The 21,382-nt window shown below is 44.1% G+C and overlaps 1 protein-coding gene across 5 annotated transcripts in view; it reads right to left on the reverse strand.

Annotated features, from left to right (window-relative positions):
• Positions 1-7,538: 7,538 nt before the first annotated feature.
• Positions 7,539-21,382, reverse strand: part of Prickle2 (prickle planar cell polarity protein 2) — a 342,866-nt gene continuing 329,022 nt past the window's right edge. For all 5 annotated transcript variants that reach the window (XM_028855071.2, XM_028855079.2, XM_028855089.2 and 2 more), the window contains one exon: positions 7,539-13,152. In XM_028855071.2, the coding sequence (XP_028710904.1) occupies positions 12,278-13,152 (875 nt within the window). In that variant the 3' untranslated portion in view covers positions 7,539-12,277. The remainder of the gene's footprint in view (positions 13,153-21,382) is intronic.

The raw sequence follows: 21,382 nt of genomic DNA on the forward strand, positions 1-21,382 counted from the left end.
GCAAGGATTGACAGAAACTCCTGAAACCACAAACTAAAATATTTCCTCATCATATAATAAGTTGTTCATTTCAGGTACTTTGTCACAGTGATAGAGTGCTGACTAATAATACTCAGTACCACATAAAACAGGGCATGGCGACGTATGCCTGGAATCCAGGACTCGGGAGGTGGAGACAGGAGAATGAGAAGCTTGGGATCATCCGTGACAACATAGCAGGTTCAAGACCAGCCTTGTAGACATGACACCCTATCCTAAACCAGTAGATAAATACGGGGAAGAAAGAAAGCTCAGAGTGTCCTAAGGGAGACAAACAGATAAGTAGGAAATGACAAAACGTTCCATGCACAATTGTCAGTGGCTATGAATTAATTACTCCAGTGCTGGGTACATCCCGACTGATCTTGCACTGTTCATCTCAGAGTCTCACCACAGTTACCTTTTCTCATTGGTCTTTGGGCTTTGCTTCCCACATACTCTCATTCCATTAACAGGCTTCTAAGAAATAGTAAATGGATGGAATTTTCATAAAACTTTGTCACCAGCACTTATGACTGAATATCTTTGGTAGACTTAATGCAGTATACTAACTCGGGCCTGCTTTGCCAGACAGAATAATTGCTGGAAAAGCAGATCTCTATGAACCTATAGCGTGTACGCATACCTGTATGAAAAATGCTATACCACTCTTTACTTACATGGAGTTAGGCCCTGGGTTACATTCCCAGGATCCAGGTGCTGCTGAATGTGAAGCCACTGGAACACAGGTATGATGAATCACTTTCCTTTATGACAGCAGATGATAGATAGGAAGGAAAGAAGGTCAGTTCATATAACCAGTGCTTCATGGTGTAGTCTCAGAGAAAGGAGGAAGGGAATCACGAAATAATAGTCAGCATGTCACAATGGCTGGAGAGATAACCCTACAGTTAGAAGTGAATACTGCTCTTGCAAAGGACCCGAGTTGGATTCTTAGCACCCATGCTGTGAAGCCCAGAAGGTCCTATAAACTCAATGCCCTCTCTAGCCTCTGTGGGCATATGTACTCACATGCACTGCCCCCTCTCCATAGTTAAAACAATAAAAATATCCTGAGATAGAATTGGTTAGTTGGCACAAAATATAGATAATTCACTGAGTTACTTTACTAGCAAAATCCCTAGACAAATTTGCAATGCTTACTGGTTTGAAGTTTAAATAATATTCACCTGAGAAGCTTATCAAATATTTTCCGTCTATTCTTGGGATGGGGTTTTCTCTGCTGCTGCTATCATTGTGGACAAAAACCCTTCAGGGAGAATCAGAGAGGTGTGTGCTGTTGTTGGTTGTTTTCTTTACTCCTTTGCTCTTAGCTCTTTGGAGGGCCCACCATCCAACTCCCAAATAAATTTCACACGGAGGCTTCTTCTTTAACTATAAATGCCTGACCTCAGCTTGGCTTGTTTCTTGCCAGCTTTTCTTAACTTAAATCAGCCTGTCTATCTTTTACCTTTCTCTATTTCTGTATACTTTCATTGTTTCTTACTCCATGGCTTGCTGTGTGGCTGTGTGGCTGGCTCCTGGAGTCCTCCTCTCCTTTTTTTTCTCATTCCTTCTTCCTTTTCTCTCTCTTTCTCCTTCTATTTATTCTCTCTGCCACCAGCCCTACCTACCCTTTCTCCTGCCTTGCTATTGTCCTTTCAGTTCAGCTCTTAATTAGACCAATCAGGTGTTTTAGTCAGGCAAAGTAACACAGCTTCACAGAGTTAAACAAATGCAACATAAAAGAATGCAACACTTTTTTTCATCATTAAAACAAATGCTCCACAAATGTAATACACCTTAAAATAAATTCCACAATAGGGCTCTGCTCTGATTTTGAATTTGGAGAACCACGAAGTTAGAAAGTGGAGGAGCCCATATGCATCCCCCCCCCCAGGTTCAGAGCTTCCTGGCTCAGCAGGGGAACTCTGGGTAAAGATGCACAAAGGCTCCTTTGTACTGGTTATCATCTTGGATGTGGCTGCTCTCATATTGTGCTTGTTCTTTACCTGAAGCAAGAAGCTTTCAATACCACCATGGGCCATAGGCACACATTCAGAGGTGGGATGGAAGCAAGGAGCAGAAGTAGACTCCATGAAGGAGGAAGAATAAGACCCAGTGATCCCTGGCGCTGCTGCTCCCCAGGGTCCTATTTCTTTTCAGGCTTCCTCTACAGTTTGTCCTCTTCAAAGCAGCTCACTGCCCACTCAAAGGGCTTTATGTGCAGATGTCAGCATGTGAGGTTGGAACCTGTGCTGCTTGGAGCTATTATGTCCCACACTTGGCCTCAACATTAAAAACAAATTATTTATAAAATACTTTGCATGGCATTAATTTTTTTAGAATGAAGAGCAGGAAGAGGAGGAGGAGGAAGGCGGCTGCTCTGATGAAGCCTGTTGTTACAAAAACATGCTTTGCAGGCATGTCTTCTGGGCAAAGCTGAGTTTTTTTTCAAAATACTCAGTGACTTCTGGGAAGTCCCCCTCCATCCCAGCTCTTCAAGGGTAGCCAGCTCACATTTACAGCTCGTTTACAGCTGTGTGGAGACCCTGCAGTGAGGGGAAGAGGAGAAACTTCACGTGAGTAAGACAGCTCCAAGGAGCTTTGCTGCTCTGAGTGATCTCAGATGACACCATCAGGAGCTGTCCTGGGAGGAATGCCCCGATCTCCTAGGGTCTTTTGGCTGGCACAGTGAAAATTTCAGTTAGGATGACTGCAGCATTTCTCTGGGGACAGACACTCTCTTGAAAACACTCATTCTTCTGGACTCCTGGCTGGGGGCATAGTTACAGAAACAACAAGAAATAGACCCAGGCTTTGGCCAAGCAATTGAAGAAGGAAGCACCCTTCATTAGCATGTGGTTGGAGGTTCTTAGATTAAGGCTGGAGGATAGGAGCCACGGACTTAATTACAGAACACCTAGGGAGGAGAGGGTTTCCTAAGAGACCCACAGAACAGGAAAGCAAGGCAGGCAGGTCAGGAGTCATGGTTCCAGACAGGAGTGGTTTGGTAAGTGGGCATATTGCTCTTCTTCTATGACTTAATTTTTTTTAATCAGATAACTCAAATAACCAGATAAGTGGAGTTTTTTTCATTATTATTATTATTGTCATGAAGCAAATTCTAGATTTGGGAATAAGATCTAGCATAAGCAGAGCAGCCCCCCCCAGCCCCCAGTGAGACTGGTAATTCATCCGATTTGCTGTTTTTTTGCTATCCATAGTCTTAGAATAAAGTCCACAGCGGTGGACTTGATAATTACCCGAGTAGTGAGCATGCCGCCTACTGAACTCACCTCGGAGATTTTCTTCCATAGCCTCTGCCATTCTATGGAGGGGGAGGTCTCCCTTCATCTTTCAAGACTAGCCTAAGGGTGACTTAAGGACTCAACACACTTCTTATAATCTTTGCATCCTAATTGTTTAGTTCGTTCACACCTTGGATTCATCAAATGTTTATTGAGCACTTACTTGTGAGTACAATGGTGAGCACCTCCTTGCAGCTTCTAGTCCCCAGGTTGTATTTTTGCAGGGCCAACAGCAAAAGGGTAATTTTAATCCAAATCAAAGCAACTAAGCACTCCCCCCCCCCAAAAAAAAAGTATCCAAAATGCTGGTTCTATCAGCATTCAGAACTTCTGATCATCAGATGATACTCCTAGCCATATCTTCTAGATTTGAAAGAAACCTGGGAGACCATTAGGTACTGATCTCCATGAATTAGCCACAGCAGGCTGGACTATGCTAGAACACAAAGTTTCCTCTGGAATCTTTTTTCAGTTTAACATGATGAAGGATTTTTTTTTAAAGCAAATCTTTTATGTGACCCAGGGATCCATCTGCTTCTATGCAATGATCAAACATCTCGACATGGACGTTTAGCTCAGTATGGCCGGAGGGGTGTGTGTGTGTGTGTGTGAGAGAGAGAGAGAGAGAGGGGGGGGGGCGAACACTGCTTTACTTTACCAATCACACAATCCTGCAAGGGGGCAAAACTTGGGTATGAGAGTTGGGACACATGGGTACTTGGTGGGCAAAAACATGTTCAGTATACAAAATTCTTCAAATCCTCATTTTTTCAAGAACAGAGAAACAACCTAGAAAAGTTGATAGGTAGGACTTATAAATAAAGAACCAATTTAGTTTCTGGGCCTTTGGCAATAATTTTGAAAGAAAAGGACAATAATTCCTTCTCTTTCTGCACCAGGGAAATTTACTAGGTGTGTATCCATATTTCTTTGACATCCTTCCCCCTCCCCCAAGGCAATCTTACAGTGTTTATTTTCAGGTAAAAAGATCTGTTTTCCACTTGATAAGAGAGATAAAAGATTCTAGATTTCAGGACAAATGGACAGCCTTACTGTCTTCAGAACTTTGGGTGGCAGCATTTTCCAGAATACCATTTGCTCTTTTCTAGAATATTTTTGTTATTGGATAGAAAGCATCGTTATTATTCCCTGACTCTGTGCTTTCTGCCATTGGAGCTTTATTAACTGTGTGTAGCATGCAGTCTACTTCCAATTCAGTACAGAGTCCTATTACTCACTAAGTGTGCCCTGATTTTGTCCTTGCTTGCTTAGGCACATTTTCCAATAAACAATGACACTGTAATTAGCACTAGGCCCATGAAGGAAGTATGTTAAAATATGATAATTTATTCCATTTGCTAATATAAACTTATTTCTCAGTAACATTTTCCCAATCCATATGGATTTGATTATTCTTAAATCTCCACTTCCTTAATGATGGTTCTTTCATTATATTATAAATCATCTGATTATAATTCAGGGCCATGAACTCTTGATTTTTGCTTTCTGCATGTGCAGTTGATAGCACTTGAAATGCCAATGGCTTCATTAAGGAGTCTAAGGCACTATTACTCCTTTAAATTGGAAAACACTGTTATCTAGCCAGACTTCCTATGGACCAATAACGAACAGGCTGAAAAAGAAATCAGGGAAACAGTATCATTTACAATAGACACATACACACACACACCCAATGGGGGGTACACATACACAAAATAAAAGAAAAAACAATCAGTTGTCCTATCAAACAAACACAAAAGTCCCTCCTCCATCCACCCCACCAGGAATAAACTTAATGAGGAAAAAGAAAGACTTGTACAATGACAATTTTAAGACAATGAAGAAAGAAATTGAAGAAGAGACTAGAAGATGGAAAAGCTTCCTATGTTCATGGATTGGAAGAGTTAACATGTGAATATGACCATCCTTCTAAAAGCAATCTACAGATTCCACTGAAATTCCAGAGCCATTTTTTTTACAGACTTGGGAAAAACACTCCAAGAATTTACATGGAGTCATCAAAAGCAAGGACAGTCCCAAAGAAAAAGAACATTGTGGGTTGTGTCACCATGACTGATTTCAGATTATACTACAGAGCCATAGTAACAATAACAGCCTGGCATTAGTACAGAAACAGACACAGGGTTCGATGGAAGAGAGTTGAGGACCTAGTTATAAGTCCATACAACTACATTTACCTGATTTTGGAGAAAGATACACAAAATTTTATACTGGGAAAAATAGCATCTTTAAAAATGCTGGAGAAACTGGATTTTAACATGCGGGAAAATAAGGCTACATCTTTATCTCTTACCATGCACAAAACTCAACTCTAAATAGAACAGGGACCTCCAAATAAGACCCGGAACTTCTAGAGCTGAAAGCAGGTAGCACGCCTCACCTTATAGGCACAGGTAAGGACTTCCCAAATAAGACTCCAGTAGCACAGGAAATAAGGCCACGGATCAACAGCAGGACCTCATGAAACTAAAGTTGCTGCAGAGCCAAGGAAACTGAACAAGCAGCGGACACAACGGAAGGGAATCTCTATCAGATGGTCACTGGAATTAGAAGTCAGAACACACTAAAGCTTAAGGAATAAAAACCCAATTAAAATGGACTTAACAACTGAACATTTTCAAAAGAAGAAATGAAAAATGGCTAGGAAACGCTTTGAAAAAATACTTGGCATTCTTAGCCATCAGGAAAATAAAAAGTAAATCTCCTTTAAGATGCCATCTCATTGCAGTCACAATGGCCACCATCAGGAATACAAAGGACAACAGAGGCTCCTGGGGATGTGGCAAAGGGGAACTCCTGGGCACTGTTGGTGGGAGTGCCAACCAGTATAGCTACTCTGGGCATCAGTCTGGAGCTTTCTCAAAATCTAGAAATAGACCTGCCACCCCAGGGCATCTACCCAACGACTTCATATCCTACTGCAGAGACACTCACACATCCATGTTCACTGTTGCTCTATTTATAATAGCCAGAAAATGGAATCAATTTAGATATACACTGCAGATGAACGGATAAGAAACGTGTGGTACGTATGCACAGTGGAATACTACTCAGCTAAAGAAAAATGAAATCATGAAATTCATAGGTAAATAGATGGAACTGGACAAAGTATACTGAGTGATGTAACTCAGACCCAGAAAGATAAACATCGTATGTCTTCTCTCATATAGATCCTAGCTTCAAATATTTTATTTGGTGTTTAATTTGAAATACAAGTGGAATCCAAGAAACAAGAAAGGTGCCTTTTGGGGAGCATGTTAAGGGGGGGGTTAGTAAGTTTTAGGTAAAATGAAAGTAGGTAGAATGTTGATGGTGAAAAGGATTTAAGCAGGGTATGGGAGAATGAGGAAATCATGGGGTGAAGAGGCGGGAGTAACCCAAAGAACGAGTATGAAAAGCCATATAGAGTCTACCATCTCATACCCCAACTTAAAAAGTGTAAGTGGAGGGGTAGAACACTTATGAAAATAAAGAATGAGGGATATGGAAGAGAGTGGGTGGGTTATTAAAAAAAAAAGGGATCTCTGAAAAAGTCACATGGAAACTAGCTAGAAAGCTAATTGCAAACCACAACCTAAAAAAGTGTCTGAGAGGGTTTCAAAACAAGTCAGGCTATTGCCATCGCCCTTGGTTACCCACAATAACTACATGATAAGATCCCGTTGCTGAAGACACAACATGTTTTGGATAAAGGACACAGAGAAGTCAATCTCAAACCAGCCAGGGAATGTCCCCTCTGCTGGCTGGCTTTCAGAGTGCCAGGAGGTGCTGCCCAGAGTACAAGAGAGAGAAAAGACACCAGTGGTCTTGCTCACTCAGTGCTGGACCAGCATGCTTTCCCAGCATGCTGCAATACCAACCTGCCAGGCAAGATTTGCCCAGCGATGCAATAGTGCTTGTTATGGAGTAACCAACCAATTTCTAATTGGATTTGAATCTCATTGGAAGCAATTTCATGCCTGCTACTGTAATCCTGGTCAAAAGCCCATGACTGGGGAGGTCCTAGGTCCTAGGGTAGAACCTGTTACTGATATTTTTCTGGATGATCATGTTGTTAAATTAGGCTCAAGTTCCTGCTGTAAATATCACTCTCTGACACACATGCTTTTCCTCTTCTTTAAGATTCCCAAAGGCCAAGACCACTCTTGAAATCTGGAAAGTGAGCAAGAATTGAGAAGAATGACATCATTTCTTTTATTCAAATTTTATTGGAAGTTTACAAATGTATTACAGAATCAGTAAAACATCATATCCACTTTACAGGGCACGGATCTCAAGCAAAGTGTTCAGAACAGTCTCTGGCAGAGCCCACGCCAAAGGCCTGTGACAGGCCTTCCTAACAAACAGCTTGACACTTACAGATAACACAGACTCCAGCCTGCTTTACCTTCTCGGGCCCACTGAGGTTTTGTTTATGCATGTGGAATTAAATAGGATCTGGGCAAAGCAACTCTGTGCAGGAAGGAATGAGTTTAAGAGAATAGATGCTGGCCTAGTTTGCTGAAGAATACAGAGGAGTCATAGGTCTTAGGTTGTTAACTCAGGGTCAGGATTAAACCCGAATACTTTATTGAAAACTATGGAAATCAGGTAGATAGACTCAAGAAGAGGTCTTATTGGCAAGCAACCTCCCAAAATTTAGAAATGTTTGATCGGTGACCTATTGAACATGCCATGGCCAAATGCCCAGACCATAAAGGTTTCCTTAGAAAATGTGCAAGATAGAACTAGACATCTGTCTTGTGAGTTCATCACATTTGAACCACAGAAATGTCTGCTAACAGCACGTGACCTTTCCAGTCTCCTTTTCATTCCCCCGAGGGAGGCTGGTTCTGGAAGCAGGAAATGAATTTATATAACAGCAATAGCTTCCAACGGTGAGTCATGCTCCATAGGGGGCTTGTGATGACTGGACTCCTAACAGGAGAAAATAGAAAAAGAAACCAATCCTTCCTCCAGCCTGACCTTCATGGCTTCTAGACGGTCATACAGACAAACTCTGGGGGCAAGCCACTGATGAGAACGAAGGCAGTGGGTTCATTCCCACTTCCCTTTTGCTCAAAGAGATGAACTTTTCAAAAGGTGCTAATGTGCAGCTGCCTTCAAGATCAGTAGTGGAAACCTGTGGAACTTGATGTGCAGAGCCTGGAGAGACCACACAGGTGCCAGTCACGACTCTGCTTGTGTGTGACATTTGGGCCACTGGTTCAGTTTTCCTCTTTCCCTGGTCATAGGTGGATCTTTGTGGAGCACAGCGTCTGGTCTCTTTAGAAGTGTGCAAAGGACACTGCCCTTTGGAATGTAAGTGTCCTAAGTCCCTATATGGAGGGGTCAGATGAGGAAACAGAAGGATTCGTATCTGACCTCAGCAAAGCGAGCAGCAGCTGCCCACAAAACTGGCAAAGACCCTGAGCATGAAAAAGTGGGCCAGAGAGTGCCTTGTTTGGCCTAAGAGGTCAGCTTCCTTTAGCTTCCACAGTGTGGGAGGAAGAGGAAATGGAGTCTCCCCATTCTTAGTGATGGATGCTTCCTAGATGTCTGGTGTACTGCTTCTTTCCCAGGGACCCAGGGAGGAATCAGCTCATGAATAAGATGTGTTATAAGACAGAGAAGACCAGATCCAGTCAGCTAGGCCTGTCGGACTAGTTGTAAAGATGCCTGGGACAAGCGAGAATCTCCTTTCCTTGGAAAGTCTGCACTAATCCATTGCCTATCATCTGCTTAGGTGGCAAGGAGAGCAGAGCAAGTGCTACATTCACACCACCACTGGCTCCACCTGCAGGTAAAAATGGCTAATAGGCCATAAGGAGCAGAAACTTTCAGAAGAGGAGTAGGAAACGCCATCTTGTTACAGCTCTGTAGGAGGAGCATTCTTTCTATAGGGAAAAAACTTTCCATATTAGGAAAATCCAGACTGCTCACACAGCTGCTGGGAGAGTGAAGGATGGAGTACAGAATGTGGAAAGAGGGTTTCAAACAACCAACACCAGCAACTCTCCTTTGTACATGTTAAAAGCCAGGAAGTGAGGTCTGATTTTCCTCACCTCATTCACCGTCACATACGGTAGAGTGTCCAGAACTGTATAGGACAGAAGGAAGGGCCCCCGAATGCCACACTCAATGCTACTGTGTCAGCATGGAACCTTTCCACAGTACCAAAGGTGGGATGCCCTAGCAGGACCACTCAGGAAGCTTACCATGACTTACACACTCCTTGGACTGGAGAAGAGCGTTGGCTTAGCTGGTGTTGGATCTGGCGGCAGCAGGATGAGATGAACTCAACTGCAGAGCTATAGCTCTAAGCAAAGTTATTACCTAAAGCTAAAGAAATTCTAGTTCAGTGACATTCTGCCTATTACTGGGCAGTCTCTTGAAGGGCCCACTACCATTGTGAGGAATTGGCCTTCTTCAAATGGCCTTCTCTGTAAGGTGCCTGGCTGCATTTAGAATGGGAAGAAACTGAAGGAGGTGGTCTTGCTGGTGAACAGCTGGACCCCGAAGCCTGTATCTCATTATACGCTCAGTTTTGACCAGAATGATCTTGATGTTACTGAAGCAGTTTCTAGGCTGCTTTCTTCTTTGGGCTGAGGGTGACTCAAACTGTCTCTGGGAAATGTAAGAGGTACTCTGCCAAGGACAGAGTAAGGGAATAACTTTCAACGGGGGAATTTCTTTCATTGGATTTGGGGCCAGAGAGGACACAGGGTTTCAGCCATTGGCTAGGTGAACTAGTTCCCTCTCTTCTCCTCGCCCAATCATACCTTTTAGTTCTCACCAATCAACAAACTCAAAGCTCCAAACTGGACTCCCCCAATGTCTACCAGAAACCAGCCACTTCAGTGGCTCCCTGCTGCCTATTTGTCTCCTAAACAGTTTGCCAAGCAGTTTATTAACTTACTATACAAACGTAATAGAGTTAATTCTCCAGAGGCTTGGATAATTAATGAAACATTTAGATATGAAGATAGCATGCGGAAAACAGCCACAACCAACATTTGCATTGCTCTTTTAAAAAAATCAGTGACAATGACAAATGTCATATTAATACCTAAAAAGCAAATCATTTCAATACATCCTGGAGTATCATCATCATCACATCCCTTTCAGTCTTTGTTTCCCCAGACCCTTTTAGGATGGCGTCTGAGAAGCCCCTTTTCACATTCTCTCCATTAAAAAAAAACAAAACCAAAAAACCCTAGAAAATGTTAAGTACTATACTGAAGAGAGACCATGCTCGCCTTATCATGGCAAATGGCCACGGAGACACACTGTGCATTACGGGGACAGCACATCTCACAAAAGGTGGGTCCTCCAGTGGATTTTTGCCACAATCCACTGAGGAGAGGAAGAGAATGGACCAAGAGCAAGTGCTTCGTTTTTGTTTTAAACTGAAGCGAGGCAAGAAGTTTTATTTCACTCTATATTTACTCCACTGGCAGTGAAATGTCTTCTTTAAGCAAACTCACTCTTGAGCCTGTCTGTCTGACCAACAGTCCTCAAAGTTCAAAATGGAAATCTCTCTTGCCACAAGGTCTGTTTCCCATGTTCTTACCCATCACTCAGCAGCTCGGCCCTCCTGGGTAACAAGCCAGCCCTGTGGTGACCAAGCTTGTCAAAGTGGATTCTCTCTAAGGCAGTGGGGCACCACTAGTTAAGGTGGCTGTCACCTCTCTTCTTTCTCCCTACAAGTTCTTTTCCCTCGGCTTTCCTTCATATCCCTCGCTTTCAACATCTACCTGCTTTGTGTTTTCAAATCTCCTTGTTCCCTACCCAAGTGTAATGTGCGCCACACTGCCGTACCCAGAGCCCTTCTGCATCATCCTTCTGTCCTTCAGTGCCAAATGCCGAAGCTCACTTGCTATGAGGACTAACAGTTGTCAGGCTAAGGCAGCAGCTCTGTCTGCCTGGGAAGTAGAAAGCAGAAAATACAATCCAGGACACATGAGCACCAAACAATAATTCCACATTCAAAACAACGCCATGCTGACAGCACACATTGGCACCACTCACAGTCACTTTGATTCCCCCCAAGGGACAGATCGACATTAAGCAACTTCAAGGTTCCAAACAGGGATGGCATTTCTCACAGAACTGGACTGACACTGGTTGTTATCTCTAATCAGCAAAAGCGACATTTGCAATTTAAAAAAAAAAAAACCTACTTACTTTGTAGAGAATAAATTCTACTGAGAGTGGGAACAGACTTAAGGACGGCTCCTTTCAATGGACTAGAGCATAAAACGCTTTGGGTAGAATAGTTAATTTTTTTTTTCAGCCACAAAAAGCCAAATTGAATGTATTTCTCTGAAAATAGTCTCACTGACATGTAACAGATTTGTATAGAAAGAAAACCAAACCAAACCAAAACCAACAACAAAAGCCAGGTGTTCCTGGGCCACCAGGTACTATCACTCAAAGATAATGGTGGACATGCATGCAGTCCCCACTGATCCTACGATATAGAAATTCTTTTGTTATTACAAAATACAAAAATATTTTATCAGAACTCTCATTTACATTGCATTTACAATGGACATGTAAATAACTTAGTTTGGGGTCCTGGCTAATAAAGTATTTACTGGAAAAGGGGTCCTAAAAGGAAGAGAACCAGAAAGAATCTAAGTAAGCAGGTTACAATGTGTCATCTGGTAAATGGCCACTCCACCTTGGAAGGACATGGCCTACCCTGGCCTCCACTGCCCGTGTTTTCCAAAGTGGAAGGTGCAAATCATATTTAACATGCCCAAAACTGTGACATCAAGTGTATCTACCAAGTCAACCTGCAGCCTTGCCTCCCTCAACTGAGAGCATTCTTCATCTTTCCCCTATGAACCGTCCCCAAGAGCACTTGAGAATTCCCAACAGTGCACGCTTCTGCGTCTACATTCTTCGCTTCCAACTTCCCCCATTCCCCGATCCCAATCACATTATGAAATGATACAGTTTTTGCTCTTCTGTCTTTTCCTGCTGTGCAACTGTCCTCTGCCACTTAAGGTGGAGGATTTGGGGACACCGTAAGAGCTGTACTTGTGCAACAGCTCATCACTTGTGACATATCGCAGGCGGGCTGGCTGGGGGATGGGTTCTCCTAGGAAGTAGCCCTCATTGTCGGACTCTGAAGAGGAGGAGCAGGTGGAGCACCAATCATACTCCGTGAAGTAGGGTCCCCATCGATCCCCAAAGGCATTCTGCAAAGCCAGGTCTGACACAGTCCTGGGACACTGGCTGTACAGATCCCGTCGGGACCCCTGCCCCAGGCTCTCCTGGAAGCTCCGTTGACGCATGAACTGGTCATAGTCCTCCCTGGCTCTCAGAGGGGGCCTTTCCTTCAACCGAGCGATGACCTCCCGCTCGCTGGCTAGGTGCAGGGCGTTGTCTGAGCGTGAGCGTCGGGACCTTCGGGACCTGTGAGGGCGGAAGCGGCGGTTGTCATCCCTGGAAGTAGTTCTCCTCCGGGTGCGCTCACTCATGGGCTGGATGCGCACACCTTCCTGCCCTGGCAGCTTGCTGCTGGCTATGCCGCCATCAAAATCAAAGCTCTGGTGCATCCTTCCATGGGACTGCAGGTCCCTGTACCCCAGGGGGTTGCTGAGCTGGTGAAGGTTCCCCTCCATCTCCTGGTACTGTTGTGCGGACAGCAGGCTGCGGACAGACTCGGCGCTCCTGAATTGCATGGAGGAGTTGAGAGTGCCCATGTTGCTCAGCTTTTCTGAGACATTCATTCCAGAGTCTTTGCTGAGGTCAGGCATGGAGAACCGAGATAGGTGCTCCTGGCGCTTGGCACCACCTTCGGCAGACAGACCTGGGGGCGGGGACAGGAGAGAAGAGCACCACTGCAGTTAATACACCAGTACAGCAATGGGATGGGGGTGTCACCGTTACTCTCAGTCTGGGGGCTCTTCAGGGTGTGGCATAACTGTGGCTGTGAAATACACCAAGGCTCGCTGTATGTATGTCCTATGTACTTTTCCTCTATTTAGAATTTCACATCCCCAAATATTTCTGTTGCAGCTTCAATTCTAACTTCAATAGAAATTAGTTTTGTAGGACAGATGATAGCCATCTGGTCAGTGACTGGCCAGGCCTAAGCTGTTTCTTACTTGTCACAGTAAGCTTAGAATCTAATTCTAAAGTCCTGGACTAGTTTACTTTGCTGGCCCAAAGCAGTTTCCTGCTTGGCCTGATTCCCTAAATGGTAGGTAGCCATCCATCTCAAATAGCTTGGACACTAAGTGACTCCTAAGATGAAGAAAAAGAGATATTTATTCTCTTGGCTTGGTCAGGGATTGATTGTCCTAGGATTATAAATGAATCTCTAGCAGCCAGAAGATATGAATTGTGCCTACGTTATTCCTCTATCCCCTAGGGAGGTGCCTTTAAAAATGAAGCAGTGGCCTTAATCACTATGGAAGAGCTGGTACCCAAGAAATGAGTCTCCATTCCTGAAGTGTTTCCACATTGTCAGGGCTGAGACAGAAACAATCCCAAAGATAGTGGGAAATGTGTACTTTGGGAATTTGTTTTTGCATATCTTAAAATAGTACTCTACAGAGATGCTCATCTCCGTAGTTTGGCCATTTTGCCGTTTCTGGTCACTGACAGCAATAAGCTACCATTACCCCTGCCACTGATTATCTTGGCCTCCCAGTGGGATCCGAGATATCCTCTCTCTGATAGACCTAAATCAATGTTGCAAGCCTTTGAGAATGTGGCAATATCTAAAGCTAAGTACACATATATAAACATACATGAATTATGAATAAAACTATTTTGTGGGGGGCTTCTGGTATCATTTTTCCTATGCATATAACCCCAAGTGGAGTGGGATCAATTTTACATTGCCATTCCTAGTTATATACCCAGCATAAGTTAGTAAATATCTTCCAAAATATGCAGACATATTTAGACAGTGGAACTTTCTTATAAAAGCTTGGAACTGGAAATCATTTAAGTGCCACCCAATGCAAAAGTGGATAGATACATTGTGATTCTGTTTGCTATTACTCACTAAAAGTTACCTGGGCTTGTTGAAGAAATGGATTTCAGGATGGAGTAGGAAAGCAAAAAGATGAGTCCAGAGCATCTTGTACCAAAAAAGAAGACGTTAAAAATAAAATGTGATGAGAGTTTGTTGGAAGACCACGGTCCCACTTGAAAGAGGTTCCCAATGGCCATTCTGGACATTTTGAACATTAAAATATATATGGAAAGTAGTTACTTATAAACCACTGAAACAAATGGGAGTTTTTAATTTCATACGATGACAAGAGGAACATCAGTGAGTCAATAACTAGGGGGCTGCGTGGGATACTTGTGCACAGCAGAGTGCTACTCATTGTCAGTGAAGTGAGTCTACAAAGTGGGAGGGGCTAGCTAGCCAGATGTTTAAAGTCACTTTGCAATCATTGGTATTTAAAGGTACTTAAAGTGACCACACTTAGGGAGTAAACACCTGGTGAGAGAGTAGAGTAACACATGAGCCTTTGGCAAACATTTCAGTGAGCCATGTAGGATATTCTCTCAGCTTGTGTTTGGTTTTGTCTTCTATACTGTATTTTCCCCTCAAGAATGTTGTCCTTATTTTTCTCAATATGGCATCCTTCATTTCATGTTTCCTCCTGCATGCACCAAGGGTACTCAAGTCTCTATGGAACAGGATGTAGGATACACTTCAAAATGCCTCTATATTACTTACAATCCTGAATACAACATATATTCCATGTAAGTAGTTGCTGTTCTGTACTGTGTAGGGAACACAATAATAAGCTGTCTACAGTTTCACAGAGATGCAGCCATTAAAGCTACCTGAATTCCCACCAGGGGCTGGCTGAACCCACAGGTGTGGAATCCATACAGAGTGCCGATTGTGTTCTGTATTATACTCTCCAGTAATTTTAAAAATAATTTCATCACTGATAGCTGCCAGAGAAAGAGGAGCGGGGCGCTCCACTCCCCACTTTTCTTGCTGCTTATCACTGGTATATAAATCACAAAAACTGACCCACAACCATTAAGTCAATTTCAGAGCCTTGTCTACCTGAAGATGGAGAGGGGACCCTGACATGCCAAGATGATGAATGAGTGATCTGAGCAGATGAATTCTCCCAAGGAAGAAAAGAGAAGCCTCCAAAAGTTACCCAGGGGGCACCATTATCTTTGCAGAACTTTCTGGGTAAGTCATTTAGTGGGATGAAGGTCAGCTTCAGCAACCTAGCAAATACCATAAATTCTCAGGAAAGCTTCTTGCCAACTAGCCTGGCAGTAAAACATTTCTAAGATGCAATGTGGACAGGTTCCTAGTTCCATGCTGAGGGAAAAGTAGTTTCCACTCTGCTCTAGTGGAGAAGCAGGGAAGAGTTGGACTTCAAGCTCACATGTCCAAGGTGTCCCCGGCACCACGCCCTTGGGAATAAAAGTACTCTGCTGAGAGCAGAGATTATCCATGTTCAGGCCCAGGGTCCATTAGTAATCCTGCCAAACAGAAGTTACTGCACTGGGGGACCTGAGATGAGATTGCTAGCTCCACCTGCTGCTCTTGAGAGAAGCTTCTCCTGTGACTCACAGAATCAACATTTCTCTTTTAGGGTCCCTTTACATGCAAGGGCAGCTCAAAGCGGAGCAATGCATGTGTCCTTGTCTCTGAAGAGGGTGGTTCTGTGGTTAATTTCTTTATTGGGGAATCCAGAGTTTTTATGCAAACTTCAATGTCCTGCTCTACTTGGCTCCCCACCTCTCTATACGAATGTCATCAAATCAACACTTGTCCAGTACTCTACCCCGGCTGTGGCTCCAGGCCCCTTCCTCCTTCAGCGCACCAACCTGCTCATGCTGTCCTGGGAGAAACTCTCTCCTTTGTGTGGCTGATTTCTATTCATTCAATTCTACACACAGATGGCAACTGCCCCGAGTTGGGGGCCATTCCTTTAAAGGTGGTTTTGCCCCATGAGCAGTCAACCGCTCTTTCACTTGACTATTATTTAAGCTGCCCACCATGTTCAGTTTTTAAAAATCTGTGCATAAATTTGTAACTGAAATGTCTCTGCAAGGGAGCAGCAATCCTGTTCTCTGTTTCCTGTATTCTCACAGAATTAACAGGATCCAGAGCCTTGTGGGCCCTCCATACAAAAGTTCAGAATAAAGTCAAGTGAATCTCCGTGAAGCCCACAGCTCAAGTAAAGTGATCACCTTTGACCTGATATGGGCCAGGATGCAATTCCAGTGTGCAGAGTTGTAAACACTTGGAACAAAATACTGCAATCAGGCTTATCAGTCTCTGGCAAACCACTATGTGTAGCTCAGCATCAGGGCATTCCTGATTTTAAGGCTGAGGAATATATGATTTATAATTAACTCCCTGAACTGAGAAAATGTTTTTACCTTGTTGATCACAGCTCTGGAGGTTGGTTCAAGTTAGCAGTTCTCAAGTCCCCAAGACAGAATTATACCCTCATAGCTCATATTCTCATTGATAAACATTTCCCCTTCTTAAACTACGTATATCAAGATAGCTACCTTCCGGCTGTGCCACTTTTAAAACCCAATGAGCTGCATAATGAAAATGGGCACAGTAATATCTGGGTATGAAAGGGCAGTGATACTAGGGGAGGAAGAGTGAATTTTCTGTTTAAAATATATCACAACATTAATAACATCTGGGAGTTTTTGTCTCAGCAATCTTTCTGGTTCCGCTTAGTCCCAAGAGGGTGGGACTATGTATTCCTGTTAGCTACTTCACCTCACCTGTCATCAGGACGGGGAGCAATAGAGAAAGCAAGGCCTGAAGGTCCCCAGTGAAAGAAATTATGCCCCAAGAATTTGATACCCAGAAAACAAACGAACAAACAAACAAAAAAACCCACATGGGTCAAATGTGGTTTTTATGTGAATGAATGAGACTGTGAACTCCAACCCGTGTTCGGTCTGACACACTGTAATGCTCCCTAGACTACTGGTAACTATTAAGAATAATTTGACTCTCTGGTGATATCTGGGACTTCTTCCTTATATTGTTGATGTCCAATTCTTTACTTTGTGCAGAAAGGCTCATTGTCAAAATATGGAAAATCAATATAATGGATCAAATAATGAGGTTCCTCTGATGTCCCGCCACATTCTTGAAACTCATGTACTTTTCTTGCCACTACAGCATTGGTGTGTGTGTGTGTGTGTGTGTGTGTGTGTGCGCGCGCGCGCGCGCACACATAAGTGTGCATATCTATTTCTGTATATGTACGTATGCATACCTATGTACAAGCACATATATGGGAAGAGTGATATATATTGTAGAAAAAATGTATCAGAGAAGTCTGACCCCACATTTAGAGCTGGCATGATAGGGTGTTCTGGTGCTGGAGGACATGGGTAGAGAATCCACCATCACAGAGACAAAGATGCCAGGCCCTTTCCTCTCAAGTAGAACTGTTTTATCAGTAGACAGTGTTTTTCTTCTTCAAATGACACAGGCTTTGTGAGAGGCATCTGATGGGGACTGTGGTGATTTGAATGTAATTGGCTCATAATCTCATAGGGAGTGGCATTATTAGGAGGGGTGGCTTTGTTGGAGTAGGTATGGCCTTGCTGGAGGAAGTGTGTCCCTGTGGGGGAGGGCTTTGAGGTTTCCTATTGCTCAGGATACCACCCAGTGTCTCAATTGGCTTCCTGTTGCCTGCAAGATGCAGGACTCTCAGCTCCAGCACCACCCACGTCTTCCTGCACACCTCCATGCTCCTCATCATGATGATAATGGACAGAACCTCTGAAACCGTAAGAGAGCCACCCCAATTAAATGTTCTCTTTGTAAGAGTCGCTATAGTCATGGTGTCTCTTCACAGCAATAAAAACCCTAACTAAGACAGGGACGGTGGGGTTGAAGGGCTTTGATTTATTTTTCCAGGGGTCTGTGCCTCAAGAGACACAAAAGTCTGTGTCTCACAGGGCCATATACGGGATTCTTTCAATGCCCTTAGGCCTTGCTCCGCCAAAAGGAGGTCAGGATGGAATTGAGTTTGTGGATCTCTGCAGTCTCACCCATTAGTACAGCTTGGATGCCGTGACACCAGCATTCTCATGTGAGCAATACCCTCACCCTCTGCGAAGAGAAGGCTTCTGCAGAAACTGGCATCGGTGAGAAAAACAAATTGATGTTTCAAGGAATGTCCCCGGCCAGAAGGCAGAGAAACGCAATCTTTGCCGTGTTCCTCTGCCCCGTGGGTCTTGGGAGCAGAAGATGCATGCTCAAGAAGAAAACAGACTTAAATTTAAAGGCAGCCTGTGGGCACAATGTTCTGTTCCTTATTTGTCGCCCTGTCTTGTCCTGCTCCTTGAAAAACACTGGCCTGAGAAGACAGAGAATTATGACTGTGCCAACTTAAAAGATGCGCATGCATTTCACATTGTTATGCAGTAAAATAGATGGAAGCAGCTCCCTTTGTCCTCTAGACATTTGCTTCTCAAAGGGATGAGTTAGCTCCCTTTCAGCAAGGCTTTCTCTACGTGATTTTTGTCTCTGTTGATGTTGACATGGGAATTATTTTAGATAAAAATCCACAGAGTACGTGCAAGAGCTGGAGACATGAAAAAATTACAATACTCACAACAGGGATTTGCAAACTACTGTCTGGGGCCCAGGCCACCTCCCTGCCTGTTTTTGTCAATGAGACTTTATTAGAATACAATCACATTTATTTGCACATTACCTATGACTATTTCCCAGAATCCAATTGTTTTCTAGTGTTTATAAAGACTACATGACCTATAAATCTCAAAATACTTACTTTCTGTTGACATTTATAGAAATGACTGTGTTATAGCAATTTGCTTGCATCAGTGTGTCTCAGACCATGTGAGAAAGATCTTGAGGTTCAAGACTGGTGTGTGTGTGTGTGTGTGTGTGTGTGTGTGTGTGTGTGTGTGTGTGTCCATTGATTTCATCAACTCCCTGAACTTCACACAAGCAACGGCTGCTGAGACGCTGTCATCTAGGCAGTGGGGTTTAAATGCCAGCACGTGTTTGTCGATGACAAGCCCTGGAATGGTTCAAAATGAGTGTGACGGGGAAGGCTGGGGGAGGGGCTGGAGATAAAGAGAAGGCCGGTGGGAGATGCACACACGCAGTCCTTGGTACTCAGATGGATCTGTAGACAGGGCCACGTCCAGGAGCCTCTCAGAATCTACCCAGAATTGCCGAACCCCAATCTATGTTCAAATAAGACCTCCTGGCGACTCTCAGGCCCACCCTGGAAAAGAACAATTCAAGAGAATTTCTTTGCCAGAAGAGACCCCTGTCCTAGGAAGCCTGCCTTCATGCCCTCACACACCCCAATTCAAGGTTTCTCATGAGGAATGGTACCCACATCTCAGATTACAGAGGCCTGATGGGGGCAGCCCTGTGCACTTAGGATGTGTAGCCACATTTCTAGCCTATCCCAGCAGCCTTCCCTTCTGACGATGACGGCTCAAAATGCCCCCAGATGCCGAAAGAGGGCAAACCTCACCACGAGAAGAACCACAGCTCTAAAGAATACAGTTTGGCAGTTGCCATCTGACCAGAGTCTACAGGGAGTCTCTCCAGGAGTGGCAGCAGGATGTATCCATAAGGAAACCCGGTCTTTATAAGGCACAGGAACACCAACCCTTGTGTTCCACTAGGCTCGGTGTGCAACAGCCAGGTTGTTATCTGTGTAACTGCCGGTAAACGCACAAATCTCTGTTGTGGCTTTCAAGAGCTCCTTGTGGCGAAGGGTTCCATCTGTTGTATTTTCTGGGTTCCCAGCCCCTAGGGAATCTTTCTCAACTCCTAACTGTGGTCATCAGCCCATGTTCGGGTTCCCAGGGACCAGCAGGTCCTGGCAGGTGATGGTATACACTGTCACCTGCTCCTGTGGTGAAAAGTGCTGGCACACCTCAGAACACTTACGTTGTCAGTGACCACCAAGGCAGCATGGTAGGAGCCATGCCCTCCTGACTTCCCAGCTCACCTTTCTCCAGCCTTTCCCTGCCCCCCTCACTTGGGAAAGGCCGTCTGAGCATCTTTGGCACACTCTGGAAGACCAAAACAAATTGGCTGGCTTCTTCATGGCCGGCTGGTACCAAAGACAGGCATGAGGTCTGAGCCTGCCAGCTGCCGAGCCGCCAGAATGGAACAGAGCCAGTATATCACCAAGCTACCCCTGGTCAGATCTCCCACCTTTTAACCCTTGACTTGTTCATTCCTTTAATTTTCTAATAAACCAGTTGTCTGTCCCAATAAAGGTAGCTCTGTATCAACCACAGTCCTCGGCAGACCCCATGCCCAGGAGTAGCTGGTCAACATAAATCCGTGTGTGTGTGTGTGTGTGTGTGTGTGTGTGTGTGTGTGTGTTTTGTGGTTCTTGTTTGTCTTTTTGTTTTAATTCTTGTTTTCTACTTTTTGTTTTGTTTGAGAGAGAGGGACTACAAGAGCTAGCATGAACTTGAGTGAGGGGAGTTGGGGAGACTCTGGGAAGAGTTGGGGAAGGGAAAGAATATGATCAAAATATATTATATAAAACAATTAGACACAAAATAAAGCATTTAAGAAGAAATACTCCATTAAAAAAATAGTCTTTTAAGAATGGAGGTGGAGCTTAAAAAGGGACATCTCTTGCTAGTAAGTAGTGCTAATTTTAGTCACAAGGAGCCAGTTTTAGGGAGGACTGCTTGGGGGATTCTGGTTCTCTCATCATAGTGCCTACTGCTAACTGAAAGGGTGTATAAAACCTTCCAACCCACTGAAGAGTGTCCAAGAATATGCTCTGGGCTCACAGTGACACCATACTGCTTTCCAGACATGGGTAGCCAACAAGCAGACCACACTGGAATGTTGGCTCAGGCAACAACAGATATGGGGAGACAGTAGCAGCGCACTGGCTTCCAGTGATGGAGAGTGGGCAGCCAAGGGCTTGGAGGTCATGTAGTTTCCTCCAAGATGTCAACCAAACCCTGATACTGCCAGGCATTGTACGCACAACTGTGAGCAGGATGCACTGGGATGACACTCTACCAGTGTATTCCAC

The sequence above is a fragment of the Peromyscus leucopus genome, chromosome 3 (genome assembly GCF_004664715.2).
Source record: "Peromyscus leucopus breed LL Stock chromosome 3, UCI_PerLeu_2.1, whole genome shotgun sequence".
In the NCBI taxonomy this organism is placed as follows: Eukaryota; Metazoa; Chordata; class Mammalia; order Rodentia; family Cricetidae; genus Peromyscus; species Peromyscus leucopus.